The sequence below is a fragment of the Balaenoptera musculus genome, chromosome 6, assembly GCF_009873245.2.
Source record: "Balaenoptera musculus isolate JJ_BM4_2016_0621 chromosome 6, mBalMus1.pri.v3, whole genome shotgun sequence".
NCBI classification, from domain to species: domain Eukaryota; kingdom Metazoa; phylum Chordata; class Mammalia; order Artiodactyla; family Balaenopteridae; genus Balaenoptera; species Balaenoptera musculus.
The window spans coordinates 10,202,867-10,227,148 of record NC_045790.1 but is presented as its reverse complement, the minus strand read 5'-3'; the positions used below and the strand labels follow the sequence as shown (position 1 = coordinate 10,227,148).

General features: G+C 38.2%; 2 protein-coding genes across 3 annotated transcripts in view; both read left to right on the top strand.

Moving 5' to 3' along the window:
• The first annotated feature begins 3,148 nt into the window (after positions 1–3,148).
• Positions 3,149–24,282, top strand: part of FZD3 (frizzled class receptor 3) — a 96,130-nt gene continuing 74,996 nt past the window's right edge. Inside the window, exons 1-2 of one of the 2 annotated variants that reach the window (XM_036856545.1) lie at positions 3,149–3,276; positions 11,984–12,511. In XM_036856545.1, the coding sequence (XP_036712440.1) occupies positions 12,506–12,511 (6 nt within the window). In that variant the 5' untranslated portion in view covers positions 3,149–3,276; positions 11,984–12,505. Of the gene's footprint in view, positions 3,277–7,328; positions 7,397–11,983; positions 12,512–24,282 lie in introns of those variants that run through there. The other variant, XM_036856546.1, reaches the window with a different exon arrangement.
• Positions 3,164–4,032, top strand: LOC118896941. Its single transcript, XM_036855589.1, has one exon. It carries the CDS (start codon positions 3,568–3,570, stop codon positions 4,030–4,032), a length of 465 nt encoding a protein of 154 aa, XP_036711484.1. The 5' UTR covers positions 3,164–3,567.

Below are 24,282 nucleotides of genomic sequence, written 5' to 3'. Positions count from 1 at the left end.
GTACGAAGATGCAGCCGATCCTGAAATAAACAGCCTTAAAAGCCCTCATTCAAGACATAAGTGTGTTCCAAATCAGGCCAACCTACTGAGCATGCCCAGTTATATCGTTCTGGTCGCTCCAGGGTTCCAAAATGTCAACTCCATTTCTCCGGGTTTTAAGAGTGGCCAACAGGTAAAAGAAGGTTGGAGGAAAAAGAATTCTAGAGAGGTTCAGTGAAAGAATAGCACCTGCACACAGGAAGTGGAAGAACGTGGGAAAATTGCCCAACACACAAACTCGCAAATGCTTCACCATGACTTTTAATTTATTGGATTAAAGAATTCAGGCCGACTGACGGATACACCAGGGAACCAGCAGATGGCATGCCTTAATAAGAATAGCTCCAAATTTGGGAAATTTTAGGATCAGTCTAATTTAAATTTGTGGAGCATCCACCATGTAATGAGAGGCGGAGTGAGAATGCAAGGATAAAAAAAGAAATCTAATGAGGAAACCTGGAAAATGCAATGTAGAAATAACTACCGTAAGGACCACAGTGATAACTACTGTGATAGAACTATAAACAAGTGTTAGAGAAAAACAAAACATTCAACATTTCAGAACGGAGCTTCTCTGGTAAACGTAAAGCAGTTCTTATGGGCAGCAGCTAAACCAAATAAAAAAACAAAAAAGACTTTTTCACTAATATTTCCTAAAATAGATAAAAATGTACTCCTATGCAAACAAATGTAAACTCTGTTTGTATCGTTTCATAGTTTTGAAATAGGCAGCATTTGTATATCTCCCATTTAAAAAGAAAATGAAAAGTGAAGCTCATAGAGGTTGTTGCTTTCCGTGAGTTGACAAAGGATCAGTAAGTGGCCAAACTGAAATTAGAACCTAGGTTGTCTGAATTCCAGCCTAGTGGTTTTTCCACATGATCAGGTTGTATGTAAAATGAATAAACAAAGCCTTTTTTGCAGGGGCAGAGGCCTGGGGGAGGTAGGTAGATGCAGTACTAAATCACCGTGTATTACCAGTTAACATGTATGGTTTCAAGACGGGTTCATCCAGAAAGAGACCAGTTTTAACAACATGCTGGTAGAGTGCTGTGTCTCGGTGAAGTTCCCGCTCATTAAAGATTTTCTACTGGTGGTTACAGCATTGAATGAAAAGAGAGATGGGTTTAAAGAGAGCAGAACATTTTATCCCTGTTAGAGCTGAGTATTTTTATCCATGAAAATAAGGTCCCTTTCTTCGATCCTCTCAACCAGCACCCTCTAGACCTCTCCTTGATCAGCCCTTCATCAGTCTGACTTCTGACCCTCCAAGGCTGAACACCACCATTCACGCTGTGTTCATGGTGAGCGCATTGGCTCAATATCCTTGATAATTCAACATTACTTTTAAATGAAACATTTCAACCACAAAGAAAAGTTTAGAGACTTGTGTAAGAACACCCTTGTCTCCCCACAGAGATTTTTTTAATGTTAACATTTTGCTCCTGGTGTGATTAACAGTTGAAGCCCCTTTTGCATGCTTCCCAGATCTCATTCCCCACCCTGCTTGCCTAGAGGCAACCACTATCGTGAAATTAGTGTGTAGCCCACTAATCCACTTTTTATGCTTACTGTATATACATGGTTGACCTCATAAACAATACGTCGGTTTTAGAGAGCTATCATAATTTACATATCTTGTAGTTTGGTTTTACCACTCAGTGTTCTATTTCTGAGATGTGATCATGTTGCTACATTCGGTGATAATTTCTACATCATTCCCACCTCCCGGTGTGAACCAAGATATGTTCTATGCCTGACAGCTTCAGTGTGTCCGTGTGTAAAATTTGCATACAAAATGTGCTAGCAGCACATCTCCAGAAGATCTGCAGGTACAAGGGATCTGGAAAAGTACATGAAGCAGGTCCACACAGATTTTCACAAAACGCTCTTAGCTGCTTCACTCACTCTCGGTAGAGGCAGTGTTGGCTCCACAGGACACAATGACTTGCTAAATAAGATCAGCCTAAGGATCAATACTACTTTTTTTTTTTTTTCAAATGTTACTGCACGAGTCGTTATTTATTAACGAAGTTGAAAATGTCTCTTCAGATCTCTCTATGATGCGCTTTCCCATAGCTCATCTTCTGACGTTCAACTTATTACGGCTGCCTCAGCTCAACATTTATTTATCATTTATGGAATACTTTTAAAAAAATTATGTTATGTTAAAGTATACGAACCAAAATTTACCAACTTAACCAAGTGTACAGTTAAGTACATTCATATTGTGCGACAGATCAAAATATTACTTTGCCCTGTGTGCTACCACAGATCAAAATGATGCCTGTGAAGTCTAGGTTGAAAACGGACGAAAAGGAAGAGAAAGGTAGGTAAAATAATGTAGGCAAAAAGAAGAACGGTTTTGGCTTGAAATGAATCCAAACTCAGCCATTCAAACGCTGTGTGACTTTGGGTAAGTCATTTAACCTTTCGGGACCGTTCTTTTCCGCGTCTGAAAAATGAGAGGTTGGGTTTAGATGACTTCTAAGAAATCTTTCAGTTCTAAAATTACTTATGTAGAAAAAGCGAGGAGAAACGTTTCCTAAGCAGCAAAAGATGGGGGAATGCCACCAATCAACCACAAGCTCCACCTGCTCTCTAAGGTGTTGGTAAAGAAGATATAAACTGTTCACGGGCAGGTATCCTGTCTGCTCTGTTGTTTCAGCCTGGAGCTCTGCAACAGGCCAGTTGACTACCTCCACCTGAACCCAGTGCCACCCTCAGCAGCTGGTGACCCGCCTCTTAACCATCTCCAATTCTCGGATCCCCGGGGGCACACTGGTTTCTCAAAAACAGGTCTGGTAGTTTCCCAATACTAGCATCCCAGGCTTGAGAGATGAGAGTCGGCGCGCTGTCTCAGCAGGGAAGAGAGGGATGGCTTTGCAAAGGGGTTTATTTAAGAAAAACGCTTCCAGAGCTCGGAACGACTCCGCGGGGGGTAGGAAGCGCCAGGCATCACCCGCGGCTCGAAGCCGGGAAAAACGAGGGGAGCGGAGCGGGTTTCAGGCAGCTGGGCTCAAAATGGGAATGCTCGGTCGCGCGTGCGCAGCGCGCCTGCGCCGTGCGTGCGCGCGCGCGCTCGCTCCCCTGGCCGCGCGCCCCAGTGCTCGCGAAAGCTCGCGGTCGCTCCGAGGCGCGCGCAGGCGGTCCTCCTTCGCTCCGTTTACCTGAGGGACCCGCGGCCACCCACGGCCGGCGCCGCAGCCCCCCAGGAGCCCGGCCCCGAGGTGTGAGGTGAGCCCCGGAGCGTGCGGCTCCCCCGTCCGGCTCAGCGGGAAGAGGGCTCGGGGAGTGTGGGGACTGAGGAGGTGCCGCCGCGGCTGCCCGCTCCTCTGTCTAACCCTATGCCGAGGAGCCACCAGCAGCCCCGGCAGCTCCTCCTCAGGGATCGTTATTCTCGTCGCGGCCAAAACAAAAGCCTTGGGTGCCGGGCTGTGGCGGGGTGTCTCGGGGCTTCTCGGGGTGGGCGGCGGGCCGGCGGGGCGCGGGGGATCGGGGTTTGGGGCTGGGGGTTGAGGCGGACAGATGCTCGCGGACAGGATTAACCCTCTCGGTCCCGAGCTCGCGCTGGGCAACCTGTGCGAGTGTGGCCCGCGTTCCCCCCGCGCCGCCCCCGGCCCAGCCCTCCGCCTCGGTGGGCGCCGCGGGGGCGTGTGGCGCTCCGGGGCCGCCCGGGGCGTGGGTGGAGGACGCGGCCGCCGGCTGGGAGGACAATGTACCGAGGGCTGCGCGTCGGGGCGCGGGGGTCCGCCCGAGACCCGCGTCGAGGCTTCCCCGGGCCCGGGCGGCGTCTCAGCATCTGACCGGCCTCCTGTTTCCAGTCCTAAAAGTTGTTCCCTCCCATCAGTTCGCAAAGTCTGCTGCTCCCTCCCCGAAGCTTCCCCCGCTGCCCGCTTTGATGCTCCGTGTGTTTGCCCTGGGGTACCGCGGGGCAGCTCATCCATAGCCTCTGAAATAAAGCTGCTGTTAAAATACTTCAAGACGTTTTAGCAGCTTCCTAGAGGCTTTTGAAGAGTTAGGTGCCTCCTCAATAAGAGAAAGACGGCTGCTTCTTTCTTTTTCTTTTCTTTCTTTCTTTTTTTTTTTTTTTTTTAGAACAAAAGCACATGCCACTAATTCAGGCATAGGAGTCAACTTAAAGTTGCAAAATATCTGCTGTTGGAAGGAGGTCCGGTTTTTGGCCCAGAATTAAAATGAGAATTTGAATTTTGGTTTCCTTCTAAATTTAATCGGTTGGAGCAGCAGAGCAGACTAGCAGCTATGGAAATGAATAACTGCTATATAGAAACAGCCAAGCAAGATCTTATTTTATAGAAGTAGTTCTCATAGACCTGTCATGTTTATTTACAGGAATTGGGTTACTTGGCAAAGCCAGTACCGCAAGAGCAAGGAAACAAAGACCTGACATTGGGGATGTTACCTCCCTCTTCAGCCTTCTTTTAGCCTTTAGTGGTGTGCTGACAGTCAAAGGAATAGATAAATCAGTAGTTTTGTTATTAAGAAGCATTTACTCCTCAAGATAACGCTTTCCATCCGTACTTTTAAGCAAATCAATACCATCTTTTTCCTCCAGGGGAAAAAAAAAAAAAAGCATTTACTTGAACTACCTACCAAACCACAACATAGAGGTAATAAGACAGGAAAGTGGTGTAAAAGCTTAAGGGGGCAGGCTTGCAAGGATAGAGCTGAAGATAAAAGATAATTGAGATGCAGCCCTTCTCTTACCGGGTTGCCTTTTATTTAGTGGAATAACGTGTTCCTCCTCTGCCCCCCAAGGGCTTTGAAACTATCAGGAACATAAGAAGGTAATTAGTAAAGCCTACCATCCTACCTTCTCTTTCCTCCTACTTCTTTTTTTTTCTCATCCACTAATATTCTCTACCTCCACATCTCTCTTGAATCTACCAGTGTCCCATTAATAAAAGAAGAAAGGACCGTAGGCTCTTTCATTCCTTTTTTCATCTTAGCTACTGTATTTCTCTGAGCTTTATTCTGTGCTGTGAACATTTAGGTGGCTTTTTCTTGGGAGTCCCATAATTGAGATATTTGAAGTAGGGAGGGTTGAGGGGAATATAATAGTAAAGTGCACATTCTTTCTTTGTATAGTACAATGTGAAAGCTTCATCATTGGGCAAAGAGAGGGGAGTTTTTAACTCACAATAAGTCCTCTGTTTCCCACTTGACAGGAAAAAATGTCTCTCCCCAACTTAAATTTCATATTTGTTAGTAAAACTATGAGATTTTATACTGAAAACTTATTCTGAGCATATTAGTTTGTTGATGTTAGGCTGCTATTGACTTTATTTTCTTTAAGAGACAGGTGGTAGGAAACAGTTCTTACCACATCTTTACCTTCTTTCGCAGGGGAGAGCAGTGTTGGCCTCAGGTTTGTTTTTTTTTTTAACCCCTAAAACTCTAGAATTAGGGCTGCTTAAAGCTGCAGCTGCCCACATAAAGAGCAATAGTGCAAATGTAAAGCAAGACTTTGAAATATGTACGAGAGATTGTTCAGTGTAGGTTTGCGAAAAGATGTGTAGCAGGGTCTTGAGAAAAGAAATGAAAGTTTTTAATAGTGGCATTTCCATAAGGCTAGGAATAAATGTTTGAAGAGTAACAACTCTTCATTGGCTAGGAAGCAGTTTTAACTGACTATTGCATCAAAAATCATGGATCTCTCTTTGAATTCCAATTTGTTATACTGAGAACTAGCGACAGTTTTGGTGGATCCAAGGAATTCACTGCAAATGAAGGTTGAGATAAATATAACTAGGCTAGTCGGCTAAAAAAAAATTCTGGTCCCCAAATTTTATCTCACTGAACTAATTTTATAGTCAAAGCATACAACCACGCTAAAGGGGAAAAAAAAAATCAGGGGCTTGATATTAGAGCATTTTCTGAACAAATTTTAATTGAAAAGGGAAGCCAGGCTGGAATGTCACCTGATTTTTTTTTTTTTTTAGTCCAGAATCTGGCCATCTTTTTAACTTTCCAGTTTTGTTTTTAGATTAGTTTTAAAAGATCTTCTGCTTTCTCTAGTCTTAAAAGTAATGTATAATTTGTAAAATGGACTGGATTTTGATGCCTACCATTCATTTTAATTTTGAACTTAGATGTATTTGTTTTTCCTGTGTTTGTTTTTCTTTCTAAGCCCTATCACTCAGCACACTGGAAGATTAGATTATCTGTTGTAATCAGTAGATGACAAGATGAACTTTAAAAATTACAGAGATGAAGTAGGAAGGAGATACTCTGAGATTAATAGGAATCTAGGACCTATGAATTAAATATGGAGGTGTATAAATTTTCTTTTTGCAACCAGGAAACAGTATTTCGAGAATGAATTTATTTTTTAAGTAATAAGATATGGAAAACAAAAGGCCAAAAACTACATGGGTTTTAGGAAAAGGATGTTCCCATTGTGGCCACTGTATTTGAGGCAACCTTTAGATGGTATTTCTGAATTGGAAATGCAAAATGTTATCTACATTTATAGAGTGTCAAGAAAATTAAATCTAAGCTGAGAATGATGAACCAGATCACTTTCTGTACAGAAAGTGTGAATTGGAATAGAATTGCTGAACATAATCTTTTGTTGCAGGACCCTCTTGACAAGCCCTCAGGGCCCACTGTTGTCATTGTTTCTTCAGGGATTCAGCCTGCTTTCCTCTTCACAGTTGCCATCTCCTGCTTTTCCCACTTGAGTTCTTTGGGTCTGGCTTTGTAGCCAGCCTGGGAAGACAGTCTTCCAAGATTGCATCCCCTTTATTGCTGTTCTTCAGGACAAATACTCAGCTTATTTTAAGGGCTTTTACTTTCTATCATCAAAAGAAAACTGGTAAATTGGGTAATACCAGATTCCTGATGTTACACATTGATAAAAATTGAAGTGTATGTTTAAATGTATCTATTCCTTTTTGTTTTGTGATGAAATGATAATCAAGTAGCTTAATCTGAAATCAGTTTTCCATGTTATCTTATATTGCTCTGTAGAGAAGGGAATGTGCCTCTTTTCTCAGGGTTAGGGCATGAACAACTGTTGCCATATCGCTCACTTTTTACTGGGCCCTGCCTCCTGAGGCTGTTCACTCCAGTTATGTTAATCCAACAGTTCCCTTTATTCAGCGGAGATTCTGCAGATTCTTACAGTAAAAAAATATAATATCAGTAAGAATGCCAGAAGGACTTTTAACCTTTATTTAATGAGTTGCTATATTTTGGCAGTATCTCTTGGGGTCCCGAATCTTCTCTGTGTCCTGCTGTCTGGAACTTCAACTTACAGCTTTTCCAAGGATGATTCTACCTTAGGAAAAATGACTGTTGCTAGCCATACTCACATGATCCTGATTAGAAGCAGGTATTTCATTATGTTATTTAAAAGCAGTTTAGAATACATATCAAAAGTTTTTTTTAAAACTGTGTATAACAACATTTGATTCAGCTGATAAGTGATCTGATTTTTTTCAATATTGAAAATCAGTTTTTGACTCATACTATGTTGATCATCAGTTTTTTGCTTTCCTTACTACCTACAGTAGGACAGTTTTGTGTCCCTTGGCTTGTTGCTTAATTAGCAGCCAATAAATCAGTGATTCGGCTAGTATTCTTGTCAGCTAGTCAGCACACATTTATAGATTTAGCAGAGTTAAATTATCCCATACACAAATAATATACGACAGATTTTTAAATAAAATTTTAGCATTTATAATATTTTATTTATTTATTTTTTGTTTTCGTTTTTTGGCCACGCGGCATGCGAGATCTTAGTTCCCCAACTAGGGATGGAACCCTGTGCCCCCTGCAGTGGAAGCGCGGACTCCTAACCACTGGACTGCCAGGGAATTCCCTATAATATTTTATTTTTAAACAACTGAAATAGTTTTATTCTGTTCTGTGTATGTATCTTTTTGACAAAAGTGGGATATATATATATATATATATATATATATGCTGTTTTGCAAACCATTTTTAAATTTTATTTTTTACTTATTGTTACTGTCTTACCATGTCAACATATACAGATCCTGCTCATCATTTTTAGTGAGTATATCATGTATTGGTTGTACCATAGTTTAACCAGTTACTTATTGGTAGACTTATAGGTTGCCTGTGGTTTTTATTTTATAAACAATGTTGCACTAACATTTTGGTTATACATCATGTGTACTTGTGTTTACTTTTTTTTTTTTTTTGATTTATTTTTGGCTCCATCGGTCTTCGTTGCTGTGCGCGGGCTTTCTCTAGTTGTGGCGAGCTGGGGGCTGCTCTTTTTTGCGGTGCGCGGGCTTCTCATTGTGGTGGCTTCTCTTGTTGCGGAGCACAGGCTCTAGGGCGCGCAGGCTCAGTAGTTGTGATGCACGGGCTTAGTTGCTCTGCAGCATGTGGGTTCTTCCCAGACCAGGGCTCGAACCCGTGTCCCCTGCACTGACAGGCAGATTCTTAACCACTGCGCCACAACGGAAGTCCCTGTGTTTATTACTTTCTTAGAATAAATTATAGAATAGGTTTGCTTTATCAGATTGTACACATTTTAAGGGCTTTTGATGTACGTAGCTGTTTTTTTTGAAATACCAACTAGTTTACATTCCCACCAGTAGTATTTGAAAGTGGGGAATTCCCTGGCAGTCCAGAGGTTAGGCACTTTCACTGCCATGGCCTGGACTCAATCCCTGGTGGGGGAACTAAGATCCCGCAAGCCACACGGCCAAAAAAAAACCCATAGTGTTTGAAAGTGTTGGAATGTTGAAAATGTTCTTTTCCCTGCACCCTCTCCTATACTGTGTTCTATTATTCTTATTTTGCCTATCTGATTGGCAAAAATGTTATATATCATGTTCACATGTTTTTAGTAGTAAAGTTGAATATCTTTTCATGTGTTTGTTGGCTATTTGTATTTTGTAAATTTATGTCTTTTTCCCATTTTTCTATTAAAGTATTCTTTATCTGCTTTTTAAAAAATTCATTGTATGTATTACTTTTGCTAAGTACACAATTACGTACAAATATCCTATACTCTTAAATTTCTCAATTTTAGGATAGCATTTCTCAAAATATGACTTATAGATCACCTGTAACAGAACCTGAGATAATCATTAGAATGCATATCATTTTCCAGAGGTTCAGATTTCTTAGACTTATGGGGGAATCTATGAATCTGCTACACATTAAGATTAGGGCACCTCTGATTTGGGGGAAATATAAATTCTTTAAGATTTTTACTATTCCTATTTTTCTTTTTGTCTCACGGCATTCCACTGTTTTTTTTTTCTTATTTATTTTAATAATCATAAACTACTCTTGATGTGTTAAGATTATACCCCAGCCTAACATAATAATTTTACAAAAATGTTTTGATATGTGGAAATATTTTTTTTATTTCTTGGCTGCGTTGGGTCTTTGTTGCTGTGCGCGGGCTTTCTCTGGTTGTGGCGAGTAGGGGCTACTCTTCGTTGTGGTGCGCAGGCTTCTCATTGTGGTGGCTTCTCTTGTTGCAGAGCACGGGCTCTAGGCGCGTGGGTTTCAGTAGTTGCAGCATGTGGGCTCAATAGTTGGGGCACGCAGGCCTTAGAGTGCAGGCTCAGTAGTTGTGGCGCACGGGATAGTTGCTCAGTGGCATGTGGAATCTTCCTGGACCAGGGATCAAACCTGGTGTCCCCTGCATTGGCGGGTGGATTCTTAACCACTGTGCCACCCGGGAAGTCCTGATATATGGAAATTTGAATGTCGTAGTACATAAAGGAAAGCACTTTTGTAAGGTGGTGGGAAGCCTTGCTTGTAAATGAGGCAAAAGGATTAATTGAGAGAAAAACAAGTAAATAGAGTAGGCAGAAGTATAAGGGGGTTTCTCATCTAGTTTCAAAAACTCAGTGAGCTATTGCTTAGTTTCTCCCTCAAGTTTTATGTGGTAGTCTTCTTTGAACCATATATTTGAAACCCATACTGCTTGAAAAATAGATTAGTCTAAATGAAATTTTTGAAATTCTTATTGTTATATACATATTCAGTAGGGAGCAATGTTCCCTTTAATTTTTTTTTTTTTAGATGCAAGCAGATGAACATGCTGCATAAGCAGCAAACTACAAAGATGGAACTTACATGGATGTTTTAATACTGTAACCAAATAAAGCTTTCAGTGGCTATTTGACACATTTAATGATATGCATAATTGTTACTGTGCTGCATGGTAATTAAGCTTAAATATGAATGACTGTGTTTATTATCAGTTTTCTATAGCCAGACATCACATTTTTGGGACCAGCTTGAAGGAGGAAAATATATGGCAGGCCAAGAAGCTTTTGCAAATATTTCTGGTTTAGAGATTTCAGTATTAGAGAGATTAGATGTTTGGGGCCGGGATTGCTCGTATCTTTAGTGTTCCTAATTCTGGAGGCCACAGACTTTCCTTTTCCCTTCCACTACTCAAGACCATATACTAGGGGGAGAAATTGGGACGATTCAGCCATTGCTTTACTTTCTCCAAATAGTTTTTTCTGCCTAGTAATTAAAGCTTGGGTTGCAGAGGTCCCAGTCATCGATAGTCAGTGCACAAAGGACAGTTTCCTTCCCTGCTTAAGCCAAACCAGTTCCAGGTCTCAAGGTCTAAGCTGTCACGGGCCGTAGTATATATTTAAGTTGTCTGTTAACCCGGGTCTCTGAGAATTTCTGAACCTTTCTTTTTCATGTTTTCCCAATCTAGGCTGTCTACCGCAAACAGAAATATCTAATATCTATGAAACAAAATGAAATAAAAGCAAATTTAACACCATTATGAAACCAAATGAAAGTATGATAGCTTAGAATATGCTTTTTTCCTGCCAGACCTGCCTTCCACTCCACCTATACCCTTCCAGCCCCAAATGAGATGCATATTTTTGCCCCTGGAAAAGTAGTGTCAAGTCAAAGATTCTAAAACTTGGAAGAAACTATAACTGGGAATCATTCCTGTTCCTGCTATAACTTTCTAGGGATGATTTCTATTCTCTGCAACTTGGCTGTGTGTAATGAAGCATTTGTTGGTCAAATGTTTCTACATCTATGGTACTAAATTTTTGTACTGTCTAAAAGGATGAAGTAACGTTGGGAAAATGTCCTGATACTACTTTTAGAATCTTCTATTTGCCAGTTCAGTATTGGTTGATAGTAGTCTTTGTATCAGCTGTTATTCAGCAATAAAACTACCTAATGTTTGATGTTGCTTTACCTTTTATAGAGTACTTTTACATTCATTACTTCATAATTCACTCATAAATCATCTTTGGGAGGTGCTATTTTCGGGAAGGAAAGTTCTGAGCTCAGAGAAGTTAAGCGACTCAAAGAGCTATAAAGAGGCTTGAATCCATATCTTTCTATTTATTTATATTTTACATCTTTCACAGATACCATCTGCCAAATCATTTAATGTAAAAACTGCACTATTAATGATTAAAACACATATAATAAAATTTAAATTAAATAACTTAGGTTATAAGTGTGGCAGATATTTAAATAAAATTTAGGACAACAGCATACAGATTTTTCAAAATGGATCAATTATGTCTTGTGACAAATGAAAAATTGCCATCATAGATGGGAAATTTCCCATCATAGATGGGAAATTAAACTATATGTTATATAGGCAACTGAGGGAAGAAAATTTGCCTTGGTTATGTATTATGTTAGTATATCTATACCATAAATGATAAAGTAGAAAAACTATACTATATCTTTATGAAATACCCATGTATTTTATCTGTTAGGTCAGTATTATATCTCTCATCAAAGATTTTTTTTTTTAATTTCTCTTTCTGGTAGTTCATTGTTAGTGTATAGAAACGCAACTGATTTTTGTGTACTGATCTTGTATCCTGCAACTTTACTGAGCTAATCAAAGATTTTACTATCAAGTCCATAATATTTTGAGAGGAAATGACTAATTTCTCCCATTTTTAAAAAAAATTTCTTTCAGATATTTCAATCAAAGGAAGAAATAGCTCTTCTCCTAAGATGGAATCTGTTGTTTGGGAATGTGGTTGATCAACTTGATATGTTGGCCAAGTGGTGCCCTGTGTAATAAAATGAAAAGAAGAGGCAAGATGATGTCATTTTCCCATATTGTGAAACCAAAAACAAATGCCTTTTGTGAGACCAAGTTAACAAACCTCTGACGGTGCAAAGAGTATTTCTGTTTGAAGAACTTAACAGAAAGATAGAAGAAGTACTTTCAAGTTGAGACCTGCAAGTGTACAAAGATCCAAAATACATATTGAGAAGGCCTGATCATCTGAGTCTCATTCAGTCGAGGAAGCATGGCTATGAGTTGGATCGTCTTCATTCTGTGGCCCTTGACTATGTTTGTGGGGCATATAGGTGGGCACAGTTTGTTTTTCTTGTGAACCTATTACCTTGAGAATGTGCAAGATTTGCCTTATAATACTACCTTCATGCCTAATCTTCTGAATCATTATGACCAACAGACAGCAGCTTTGCAATGGAGGTAAGACTTGATCTATTATTTGACATGTTGTAGAAAATGATTCTGTATTGCCCTGTTAAACCAATCTAATGAATGTGTCTGATAGACAGCAGGAAAATAATGTTGTTTTTAACTACATCTTGTACATTACAAAGTTATGTATTTAGGTTCAAACTCTAATGGATTGAAAATTTCATGTTTGGGGGAATGTTACTCATCTTAGTTTTTCAGACATTATTCTTTTATAAAGAAATTTGAAACACTGGAACTTGGGCGATAATAAGCCATTCAGAAGTTTTAAAAACTGTCCAAGTTATGATATGATTACATCTTTTCTATTATTTGATAATAAAACTTTAAAGAACAGACTATACTAATAGTACTCATAATTCAGTTACTAAACGTTGAAGGTAACATGATTTTGAAAATGCGTTCTTTTGTTCAGCCTTAAGGCTGGTGGTTTACAGTATCTGAATTTTCTTAAATACTTAAAATGATTTCCTGGTCTTACCATGTTCACATCAATTTAAGAACAGTAACTTCCGAGCAATGAAAAAGGTTTTCTTGTGTGAATTATCTGTTCTTGACGCGTCAGGACTTTATGAAAATTGGTTGCCTTACTTGAATTTTTCTAATGATAATTCTTTAGGCACTTTTTAATTATTTTACTTTAGAAACTATGACAAATTAATGGATATAGTTAATAATAGGTTTAAGTAAGTACATATATGTTTCAGTAGTGGTTTTAGAATTATGGACAAAGATACGTTTACCAGATAAGAACTAGGAGGCAGTAAACTGTGGCAATAAGAGGTGAAGGCTTTGGTGTTGTACAAACCTGGGTCTGAATTCTAACTCTGCCACTTTCTATCTGTATTACTTTGGGCAGGTTATGTGAACTTGCTTACCGTAGTTACTTTGCTTGTAAAATAGAGTTAGCAGTTCGTAAGGTACAAAATGAAGCATGTATAACGTACTTGGCACAGTACTTTTGGAGTAAGTTCTCTTAAAGGTGATAACTTTTACCATTTTCCCATATTCTAATATTAATGTGGCTACATAATACATAGAATTTAGAGAGAATGTTTTTTGTACTTTAGTCTTTAATCCATTGTTACAGTGCTTTTAACAAATTGAAGACTACGTGTTTTGGAATTCTTCATTTTATAGTAAAATTCAAAGGTTCATTACATCCAAGTAGACTAACATAAATCTGTCTGGGAAATTTTGTAGAAAGATTATTATTCATAGATTTTGAAATGTGGAGGGCATCTTATATATTCCAAATATTTGAAAATATTATAGAGGTTGAATAAAACATTTCTGCTCTTCCTCTGACCACACAAAGTCTAACTGGTAAAGAGAGGTTTGGTATAGACTGTCCGATTAGGATATATGAAAATGGATATTGGTTTAATATAGTAATTAGGTTCCAGGCATGGTAGTCCCTGTTGGGTGTTAAAGCTATCAATTCTCTCACAAAAAAACTGAAGTAGGAATACCTTTGTTTCTAGTATCATTATCAGTCAGTAGAACTCCTTTGGAAGGCAAATAGAGTTGTAAGAAATAAGTCATAAACATATATGTACTGACTTGGGTTTAACTTTTGGCTCTGCCATATAGTAGCTTTCAGCCTTTGGGCTTAAGTCACCTAACATCCCTGTGAAAATCATTTGTGAAAAGGCACTAATAACAGAAATACTTTCAAGGGCTGTTAGGATTAAATGAGAGATTTAAGTAGCTAGCACAATGCATGACACACAATAGGTGATCCACAAATGTTAATTCTATTCCAAATTTCATTTCTAAGTGACCCTAGAGAGAAAGTACTAGAAAGATGATGTATTTGTTTCAGAGGAACTTGCATCTCTAGTTGTGGGCTCCTGGGGCATTCATAATGATGGCATGGTGAGCTGTCTCTGCTCTCTTCTCAAACATGCCCATATAGTCTAGATATTTTACTGGTAGTGAGATTGCATCTGTTTGAATTCCACGCATTCTAGGGAGAGAGCCTAAATGAGTAATAATTTGTAAGAGAAGGCTCTAGTGATATGAAGTAATTAATGTCGGGGATAGTTGCTTGGTTGTCACATCAGGACAGTGATGCCACTGACAGAATCATCTGACAGTTTGAGAGTGTAAAGTTTCTGTAACTGCAAAGGATGTGGAAATTCAGTCAACACAGCATACTTCCAAATGGAAGAAAGGATTCTTGCGTCCTTACAAGGACTTATATCTGCTGATGACACCCTCCATCTCTGATCCAGGAAATTGGATCAGCTTGCCAACTTTTAGTGGGAGTGAGTAATTGGAACAAGTAATCCCAGCACATTCTTGAGTGTTTACTGTGGGAATGGATGAATTGAAAGACAGTTTCCTAGGTGTAGCATCTTTCAGCAGACCCAGGCTTCAAGCCTGCCTAGCGTCCATTCCTTTACTGATGTTTGGTGAGTCAGAATGAGTGCTTGGAATGAAACAGCATATGGTATTGAGCTAGGGATGCCACAGATGAGAGAAACAGCATAATTTGGGTTATTTCAAATTTGCTTATTATTTTTCACAATCAACAAGTTAGATGTTCTTTCATTGCATATAGAGAATTCCTAGTCTGTACTTTCATTGAAATTGGGGCATGTTCAAATAAATGGGTTTATTAAGTTGTAAAAGAAGATCCTTGTTAGTATGTTTATTTCTCTACCCTACCTTACAAAACATGTACATCTGTACACAAACACACACATTAAATTTTTGTAAGTTCTTAACTTGATATCTCTCTTTTCCCTCTGAGTATTGTGGCTTTTGATAGAAAAAATATTTTCTCATTCCTGAGTTTCCCAAACCATTTTGAACTGTCCAAATGACTAAGTAAATTTTTGGGAGCTGTCCAGCACGGACAACGAATTGTCAGCAGATTGTCAGTAACTATCTTTACGAACCTACACGTTATCAGGTATTTATGACTTTAGTGGTAATAAAAGAGATCTGAGCAGCTTTTTCCCCTATATTGAATAATTAAACCCAGTTGAATGGGAAAGAACAGTTTAGTGAAAGAAGCACTAAAACAGGGATAGAAGACTTGTATTCTGCCACTAACTAGTTTTGTAACTCCTTTGTGTTAGTTTCTTCTAGGAAGTGAATATTTTTCCTGTCCATTTTTCAAAGTTGTTTTAAGGTCAGATGGTACAAGTGATGTGTATATTAAAGAACTTTGAAAAGTTAAAGTGCTGTGTGAATGCAGAGCATTTTTCTTTGTTGCTTGTCACCCTGTTTAATTTCAGTTAGATTGTGGAATAAGCAATCTTTAATTTCTTTGGGAGGGGTTGATTGCTTGTCCTTTTTTTTTTTTAATTGAAACTAAACCACTGTAGGATAATCAGAGGAAAAACTCCTGGATGGTTCTTGCTTGCCTCCATTTCCTGTTTTCTTTTGTAATTCTCATTAAAGATTTTCTTATAGCATGGGAAACTGGCAGGGGCATAGATCCTAGTGGGAACATACAGCCTAAAAGCCTGAACATTCTTGGTATCCTTTATGGCTCATTAAGAACAAAGCATGTTTGAACCATTCTCCCAGTTATCCAAGCTCAAATTTTAGCCTTTTGTTTCCCCCTAACATTTTTTTAAAAATATGTATTTATTTATTCTATCTTTGGCTGCATCAGGTCTTAGTTACGGCACGCGGGATCTTCGTTGTGGCACGTGGGATCCTCCGCTTTGGCGCGCAGGCTCCTCCTTGTGGTGCGCGGGCTCTGTAGTTGTGGTGCGTGGGCTCCAAAGTGCTTGGGCTCTCTAGTTGTGGCCCGTGTGCTCAGTAGTTGTGGCGCACGGGCTTAGTTGCCCCTCTGCATGCGGGATCTTAGTTCCCTGACCAGGGATCAAACCCGTGTCCCCTGCGTTGGAAGGCGGATTCTTAACCACTGGGCTGACCACCAGGGAAGTCCCTCCCCATAACTTTTTATTATGGAAAATTTCAGTTATATATTGATAGAAATGTATGGAGTGATATAATGAACACCATATACCCATCATCCAGCTTCAAAAATTATCAACACATAGCTAGTCTTGTTTCATTTATGACTGCACACCCACCTGGGTTACTTTAAAGCAAATCCCAAACACCGTAATTTCATCCATAAATATTTCCATATATATCTCTATAAAGTAAGGACTCTTTCAAAATATGTAAACATCATACCTGTATCACTTCCTTGGTATCATCAAATATACAATTAATGTTTAAATTACTCTTAGAATTTCACAATTTTTTTTATAGTTGACTTTGCAAATCAGAGTTCATGCAGTGCATTCAATTGATGTCTCAGTTATAGTTTCTCCTTCCCTTACCCCTCTCCCTTTTTTCTTGTAATATGTTTGCCCTATTTCTCATAGTTTTTATTTTGCAGATTGCATCCCTGTGATGTTATTTACCATGTTCCTCTGTCTCTGTTTTTGTTTTTGTTTTTGTTTTGGAAGAATACTTCGTAGGCACATAATGTCTGCTTGTTACTCTTTGTAATTTTAGCAGCCATCGATCATTTCTTAGGTCGATAATTTTATTACGGGTTTGCAAAATGGCGATATTCTAATTCTGTCATTCTTTATTTCTCAGCCAGACTACTTTATAAACAGAAACTTCCTCTTTTTGACTATTGGACTATTAAGTTACTCTTGTGTTCAGTTTTTATAAGAAAGACAGGATAAATATTTGATTGTTTTCCTTTGTTTATTAGTTTTTAGGATAATAAATTGATTCACAAGAATCTTTCAAAAGTGACTAATGAGGTCTTTTTTTTCTTTTTAAGTATCATTATGAACTCATGGATTTTTACCATATTTGATGTGTTTCAGTCCATTGCAATTATTATTTTATTAGGGCTCAAATTGTTCTGTCTTTGGTAGTGGGAGCCGCTTCAAGGTAGCTCCTAAGTGTATTTGACACTACCCTAGTGGTTTCTAATAGCTTCCTTGCTTTCTGGTATGATCCAACCTCATTTCATAAAATTCTGCCTTAGACCTTGAATTATCAGTTTCTTTAGGGAGCACTGGTTCCTTTTAGTTGGAAAGGATTTTCACGGACTGCTATCTGGGTGTTACACTGATTGATACTAGGTTAGTCATTTTTAGGCCTTTTCATAGACAGAGCTAGGAAATACTTTTTTTAAAAAGAAAGTACAGGGCTTCCCTGGTGGCGCAGTGGTTGAGAATCTGCCTGCTAATGCAGGGGACACGGGTTCGAGCCCTGGTCTGGGAAGATCCCACATGCCGCGGAGCAACTAGGCCCGTGAGCCACAACTACTGAGCCTGCGCATCTGGAGCCTGTGCTCCGCAACAAGAGAGGCCACGATAGTGAGAGGCCCGCGCACCGCGATGAAGAGTGGCCCCCGCTTGCCGCAACTAGAGAAAGCCCTCGCACAGAAAATGAAGACCCAACACAGCCATAAATAAATAAATAAATTAATTAATTAATTAAAAAAAAAAGAAAGTACATCATGAGTTTATACTGATACTTGCAATTAAATAATATTGCAGAGTTTTTATTTAACAGTTTTAAATTTTATTTTTGTTTCTTCTCTTATACTGAAACCTTATTATATAGAGACATTGTGTAATTTCAGAATAATAGCAATATTATTACTAACAATGTAATTAACTGAAACAGTTTTAGATTTCTTTCTACTTCTTTAGTCCTAGGGATGTATTTCACCAAGGATGTACAGTCAAATTACTGTGTTTTAAGTTACTTAAGTACTTCTCTGTTTGGTTTAATTCAATGCACAATTTAGGTTGTGTTTCATTTTGATTTTAAAGAATGACTTAAAAAAAATTTTTTTTTTGCTTAAGTTTGTTTTTATAATTATGTTCAGAACTTTATATATAGGACAAGGTACAATCAGAGAAGTCTAGTTTCTGGCCCTCTCCCCTCTACCTTATTCTTTCCTTCCCTTAGGGAGTAGTCTTTTTTTTAAAGATTTTTTTGTTTATCCTTCCATTAAAAATTATAAATATAACAATTATATAAAATGTTTATACAATATCTGTCTATATTTATATATTCTTTCACTTTCCTTTGATATAGTGTCATACTGTTTGTTTTTCTCTACCTTGCTTTTTTCACTTAACAGTATATCCTGGATATTCCATAGTAGCGTTTATAGATATTCCTCAAAAAGATTTCTTTAATTATGACAAAATATACATAACATAAAATTTACCATTCCGATCTTTTTTGGGTTTTTTTGGCCGCACCGTGTGGCCTGCGGGATCTTAGTTCCTGACCAGGGATTGAACCCCTGCCCTTGGCAGTGAAAGCACAGAGTCCTAACCACTGGACCGCCAGGGAATTCCCCCATCCCAACAATTTTTAAGTGTACAGTTCAGTGGCATTAAGTACAGTTGCCTTGGTATGGCATCACACTATCCTTGTCCAGCACTTTTTCAGCTTCCAAAACTAAAATTCTGTACCCATTAAACAATAATTTCCCATCCTCCCGTTCCCCAGTCCCTGGCAACCACCATTCTTTCTTTCTTTTTTCTTTCTCTCTGAATTTGACTACTCCAGGGAACTCCCCAGGGGTCCAGTGGTTAGGACTTTGTGCTTTCACTGCTGCGAGCCCAGGTTCAGTCCCTGGTCGCGGAACTAAGATCCCACAAGCTGGGCCGCTTGGCCAAAAACAAAAAAAAATTAACTACTCCAGTACCTCATTTAAGTGGAATCATACAATATTCGTCCTTTTGTGATTGGCTTATTTCACTTAGCATAATGTCTTCAAGATTCATCCATGTTGTAGCATGTGTCAGAATTTCCTTCCCTTTTAAGGCTGAATAATATTTCATTGTATGTATATACAAAACATTTAGTTTAACCATTAATTCATCAGACACTTGGGTTGCTTCCACTTTTTGGCTGTTGTGAATATAGCTGCTATGAATATGATGTATAAATATCTGTTTCTCTGCTTTGAACTTTTTCTGGGTATACACCCAGAAGTGAAATTTCAGGATAATATGATAATTCTATGTTTAATTTTTTGAGGAACCACCACAGTTTTGCATAGCAGCTGCTCCATTTTACATTTCTACCAACAGTGCACGAGGGTTCCAATATCTCTATATCCTTACCAATGCTAGTTATTTTCTGGGTTTTTTTGTTTGTTTTGTTTGGAATAATAGCCATTCTAATGGGTATGAGATTGTCCTCATTTTTTTTTTTAATAAATTTATTTTATTTATTTATTTTATTTTTGGCTGCATTGGGTCTTCGTTGCTGCACATGGGCTTTCTTTAGTTGTGGCGAGCAGGGGCTACTCTTCATTGCGGTGCGTGGGCTTCTCATTGCAGTGGCTTCTCTTGTTGCAGAGCACAGGGCTCTAGATGCGTGGGCTCAGTAGTTGTGGCTCGCGGGCTCTAGAGCATAGGCTCAGTTAGTGTGGTGCATGGGCTTCGTTACTTCGCGGCATGTGGGATCTTGCCGGACCAGGAATCGAATTCGTGTCCCCTGCCTTGGCAGGTGGATTCTTAACCACTGCGCCACCAGGGAAGCCCCTGTCCTCATTTTTTAAATTCAGTTCTTACTGAAGGACATTTGCTTTTGAAAGCAGAGCTTGCTGTTGATGTCCTTATTCATCTTTGTAGGGCCAGCAGCTAACATAATGCCTAACACATAATAATTGGTAAAAAAATGTTTGAGTGAGTTAATGAACTTTATAAACTGTGTCTTCCGTAAGAGGTGTTGGTAGTCATGGTTGTGGTTATAGTGCTGTACCTAAGCACTTAATCTCTTGGAGTTGTAATTGATAAATAGTGATGGGCTTTTTGGTGATGGTAATGGTAATCCTCATACCAGTACCAAAGATACCACTTTCCTGTGAACACTAGTATTTTACTTTGCCCTTCTTTGGCGCAGGGGGGCGGGGGGGGGGGGGGGAGATCAAAATGACTTGAAACTTTCAACATTGTGTTTACACTTGTAAGTGGGGTAATTAAGAAAAAAATAAAGCAAACCAACTCTCTCATCTCTAGACCTCTCATGTTCTTTCTGCCTTAATAGTCTCATCTCCATCTTTGCCTGTCATATTCTAATGGTTGTACTTGATGCATTAATAAGTAGGAAAAAAAGGAGTGGATAACAAAACATTTCGTGTAGTATCATCCTGTTTTGTTGAAGAAAAACATGTTCATGTAGAGTAAGTGATCTGGAGAGATTTTTGCCAAGGCCAACAGTGATTATTCCTGAATTAGCACAATTTATTTGTGTTTTCTATGTTTTTCATTTAATGTTTGTATCAGTATTTTCTGATTTTTCTGTAAGAAACACATTGTGTTTTCAAAATAGTAAAATTAGTACAGAAACTTTATTTTTAAAAATCTCAGCTGTCCTTTTTTGTCTAGCTCCCAGTTGCAGTGTCTAAGACTTAGTATTTATTAAGTGTATTTTGATTGAATGACTGAAACTTAAGGAAGAACTTGGCAAATGCCATAAATAGGCATAAAGTGCTAAGAGGATTCAAAAGAGAGAAGGATCATATGTGGAAGAGATTAGCTGCAGATCATATTTGAATTGACCTTGAAAGACAGGTGGATTTTTTGTTTGTTTTTAAGAGAATAATATACCCCTTTGTACCAATAATTAACATTTTGTGGATAGGCTTCTTAGGAAATGAAATTTCTTTGATTATGTTTATTCTTGAAATTCATTGCTTATATCTTTAGAATATATGCATTATCCAGCAGATTTACCTCTCTTATTATCTTTTGTTTAGGTTAATATTAAGAAGGTGGTTTTCCCTAAGCAAACAACAATCTAGTGAAGTGGATTGAGAAGCCTATTGTGTGACAGGGAAACCAACCAGGAATTAAGAAACTTCTAAATTGAAAAATGTACACACAAGTAGTGGAGAGTTAATTGCATTTAGTTATTTCTGACTATAGGAAAAAATAGCTTTTAAAATTTTAATTGATTTTCTTGTGTGACAAATCACTTTAAAGGAATGCCTTAAAAATACTTACTTTAAATTAAATTACTAAGTGTGATGGAATTTGGTTTGTAAAGTTTTATCTTTTGAGACAGACCATAATTCACAACTGTTCATGATATTTGAAAAAAGTTTACTTCCTGAAGAAAAGTCAAATTTTATGGGCTGCTCTGGAAACTCCCCTTTGACTTAAGATAAATATACACCTGTGATAATGTCATCTTTCTGCAAACCAACGCACTGAAAGAGTATTGGAAAGTATTTAATATGCTGTCATAAGACATTTTAAAAAGTAAGATTTGTAAAAGAAAAGCAAATCTGTGGGATTAAAGGTATTTTATTGCAAACCTAGAATTTTTTTAATATGTATATATAAAGTATAATTCTTAAAGTTTTAGACCTTTTCTCATTAGGAATTTTATTGTTACCAAAAAGTTTTTAAAAGATCTTATTTTTAATCACTTAAAATTATTCTAAAAAGTTGTTTTTTAATAATTTCTCACTCTAATTTGGATCTGAAATAGAATGAATACATTTTTGAATTTTCAATGCCATTCCACATTTGGTTTCACATTTAGTGAATTTAGTCATAATATTCCCAAACCTAGTAGGATACAGTTTCTATGGTTATCAGACCCTTTGTAGAGTGACAAAGATTGGAATTCTGATTCTCTTGAGTCAAATTTTGGCCTTTGACTCTGTCCCCTTTTCACACTCCTTGATAAGCTTAGGCTGTTGCTATGCTTGAGGGCTTGTCAGCTAGCAGGTTCCTATGGTAACAGGAATGGAAATTTCAAAGAAGAAAGAGAATGAGAGCACAAAGGTTTGGTTGATTTGAATCTGAACAAAGAATAGAAGGTTCCATGTCTTGCACCTTTGTTGAAGAAAGCAGAAATTTCATTTTAGAAAGTTACTTTTCAGTTTGTAAACTTTGTATACCCTGGTCTTAATTTAGTGAATAAAAGTATTACTGCTTAGGAAAGTACTCAGTAAGAATCTTTTAAAAATTTAATCAGCTGAAGTTCCTTTTTTTTCCTTTATAGAGCTTTGATAGTATTCCTTGTCATAACATACTCTCAACTTTGCAGTATTCAGGCTAGCTCATTTAGTCTTGATTTTGCTGAGGTTAAAAATTGTTAGGGTTAAAAATCAAGGCAGTTTGCTTATTTGAAAAATATTAATTTTTTTTGTTTTTATGTAACAGCTTTATTGAAGTATAATTTGTGTACAATAAATTGCACCCATTTAAAGTGTTCAATTTGATGAGTTTTGACAGATGTATATATCCATGAAACCATCACCACTATCAAGATATAAAACGTTTCCATCACCTCAAAAGCTTCCTTGTGTCCCTTTGTAGTCCACCTCCCTGAGTTGGCTCCCTGCTCCAGGCAACCACTGATCTGCTTTCTGTCATTATGGATTAGTTTTCATTTTCTGAGTTTTATATAAATGTAATTAATATAGTATCTACTTTTTTATGTCTGGTTTCTTTCACCCAGCATAGTGATTTAGAGATTCATGCGTGTTTTGTTTTGCTTTTTAAAAACACCATTCCAATTGACAATTGACTTTCTCACTTGGGGGTTGAGAATGGGAAATCAGCAGGGTTCCTCATGCCCATCAAATAGGCCTTCTGCAGCTTTATTCATTTGCAACTCTTTCCTAATCTCCTTTTAAAATGTCATTTACTGGGTTCTGTACTCTATTTTATATGTATATTTTAAAATTTAATTTAATTTTTAAAAAATTTAAAAAATTTTGGCTGCATTGGGTCTTTATTGCTGCACGCAGGCTTTCTCTAGTTGCGGCGAGCGGGGGCTACTCTTCGTTGTGGTGCACGGGCTTCTCATTGCGGTGGCTTCTCTTTGTTGCAGAGCACGGGCTCTAGGCATGTGGGCTTCAGTAGTTGTGGCACTGAGGCTCCATAGTTGTGGTTTGCGGGCTCTAGAGCGCAGGCTTAGTGGCGCACGGGCTTAGTTGCTCCACGGCATGTGGGATCTTCCCAGACCAGGGCTCGAACTGGTGTCCCCTGCATTGGCAGGCGGATTCTTAACCACTGTACCACCAAGGAAGTCCCTATTCTTATTTGTATGTAATAAGACCATTTTACAGAGGAAAAACCTGAAACTTACAGAGGTTACATAGAACAAATTGGTTAAGCTCAAGGGTTCTGGATAAGAATGCAGAGGTTTAACTCTTGGGACTGTCTTTGTAGTTATGTCATCTTGGGCAAGCTACTTAACTTTCTGTGTCTCATTGTTTTTCATGTGTATTATAAAATGGGGTGACTAATGATAGTACCTACCTTACGGGATTGTTGAGAAGATTAAATAAGATGTGTGAGGCACTTACAACACTGCCTAGCCTGTAGTAAGTGTCAGTAAATGCTAGCTGAGATACAGCACAAGGTACTTATAGCTAACAAGTGGCAGAAGCATAAACTTACAGCTTTAGACTCAGTGCAAGCAGCACAAAATAGTCACTCAAGTCAATTTTATAATTCATGATGGGGCTCACAAATGGAGGTTTTACTAACATAGTAACATCAGATATTGGATTAGTTGGTATTGTATGCATTGCTGAAGACCAGGCAAGTTTGAGACTTACTTAAGGCATACATATGCATATATGTATGATATATGTACATACATCAAAATAGTGCAGAGAGATTCTTTGTACTGTACCTAGTTTTCCTCCAGTCTTCCTATCTTATATAACTATTATACAGTATCAAAACCTGGAAGTTAACATTGGTACAATCTATAGCCCTTATCATATTTCACCAGTTGTTTTTTTTTTAAAATCTTCTGCCTATTTT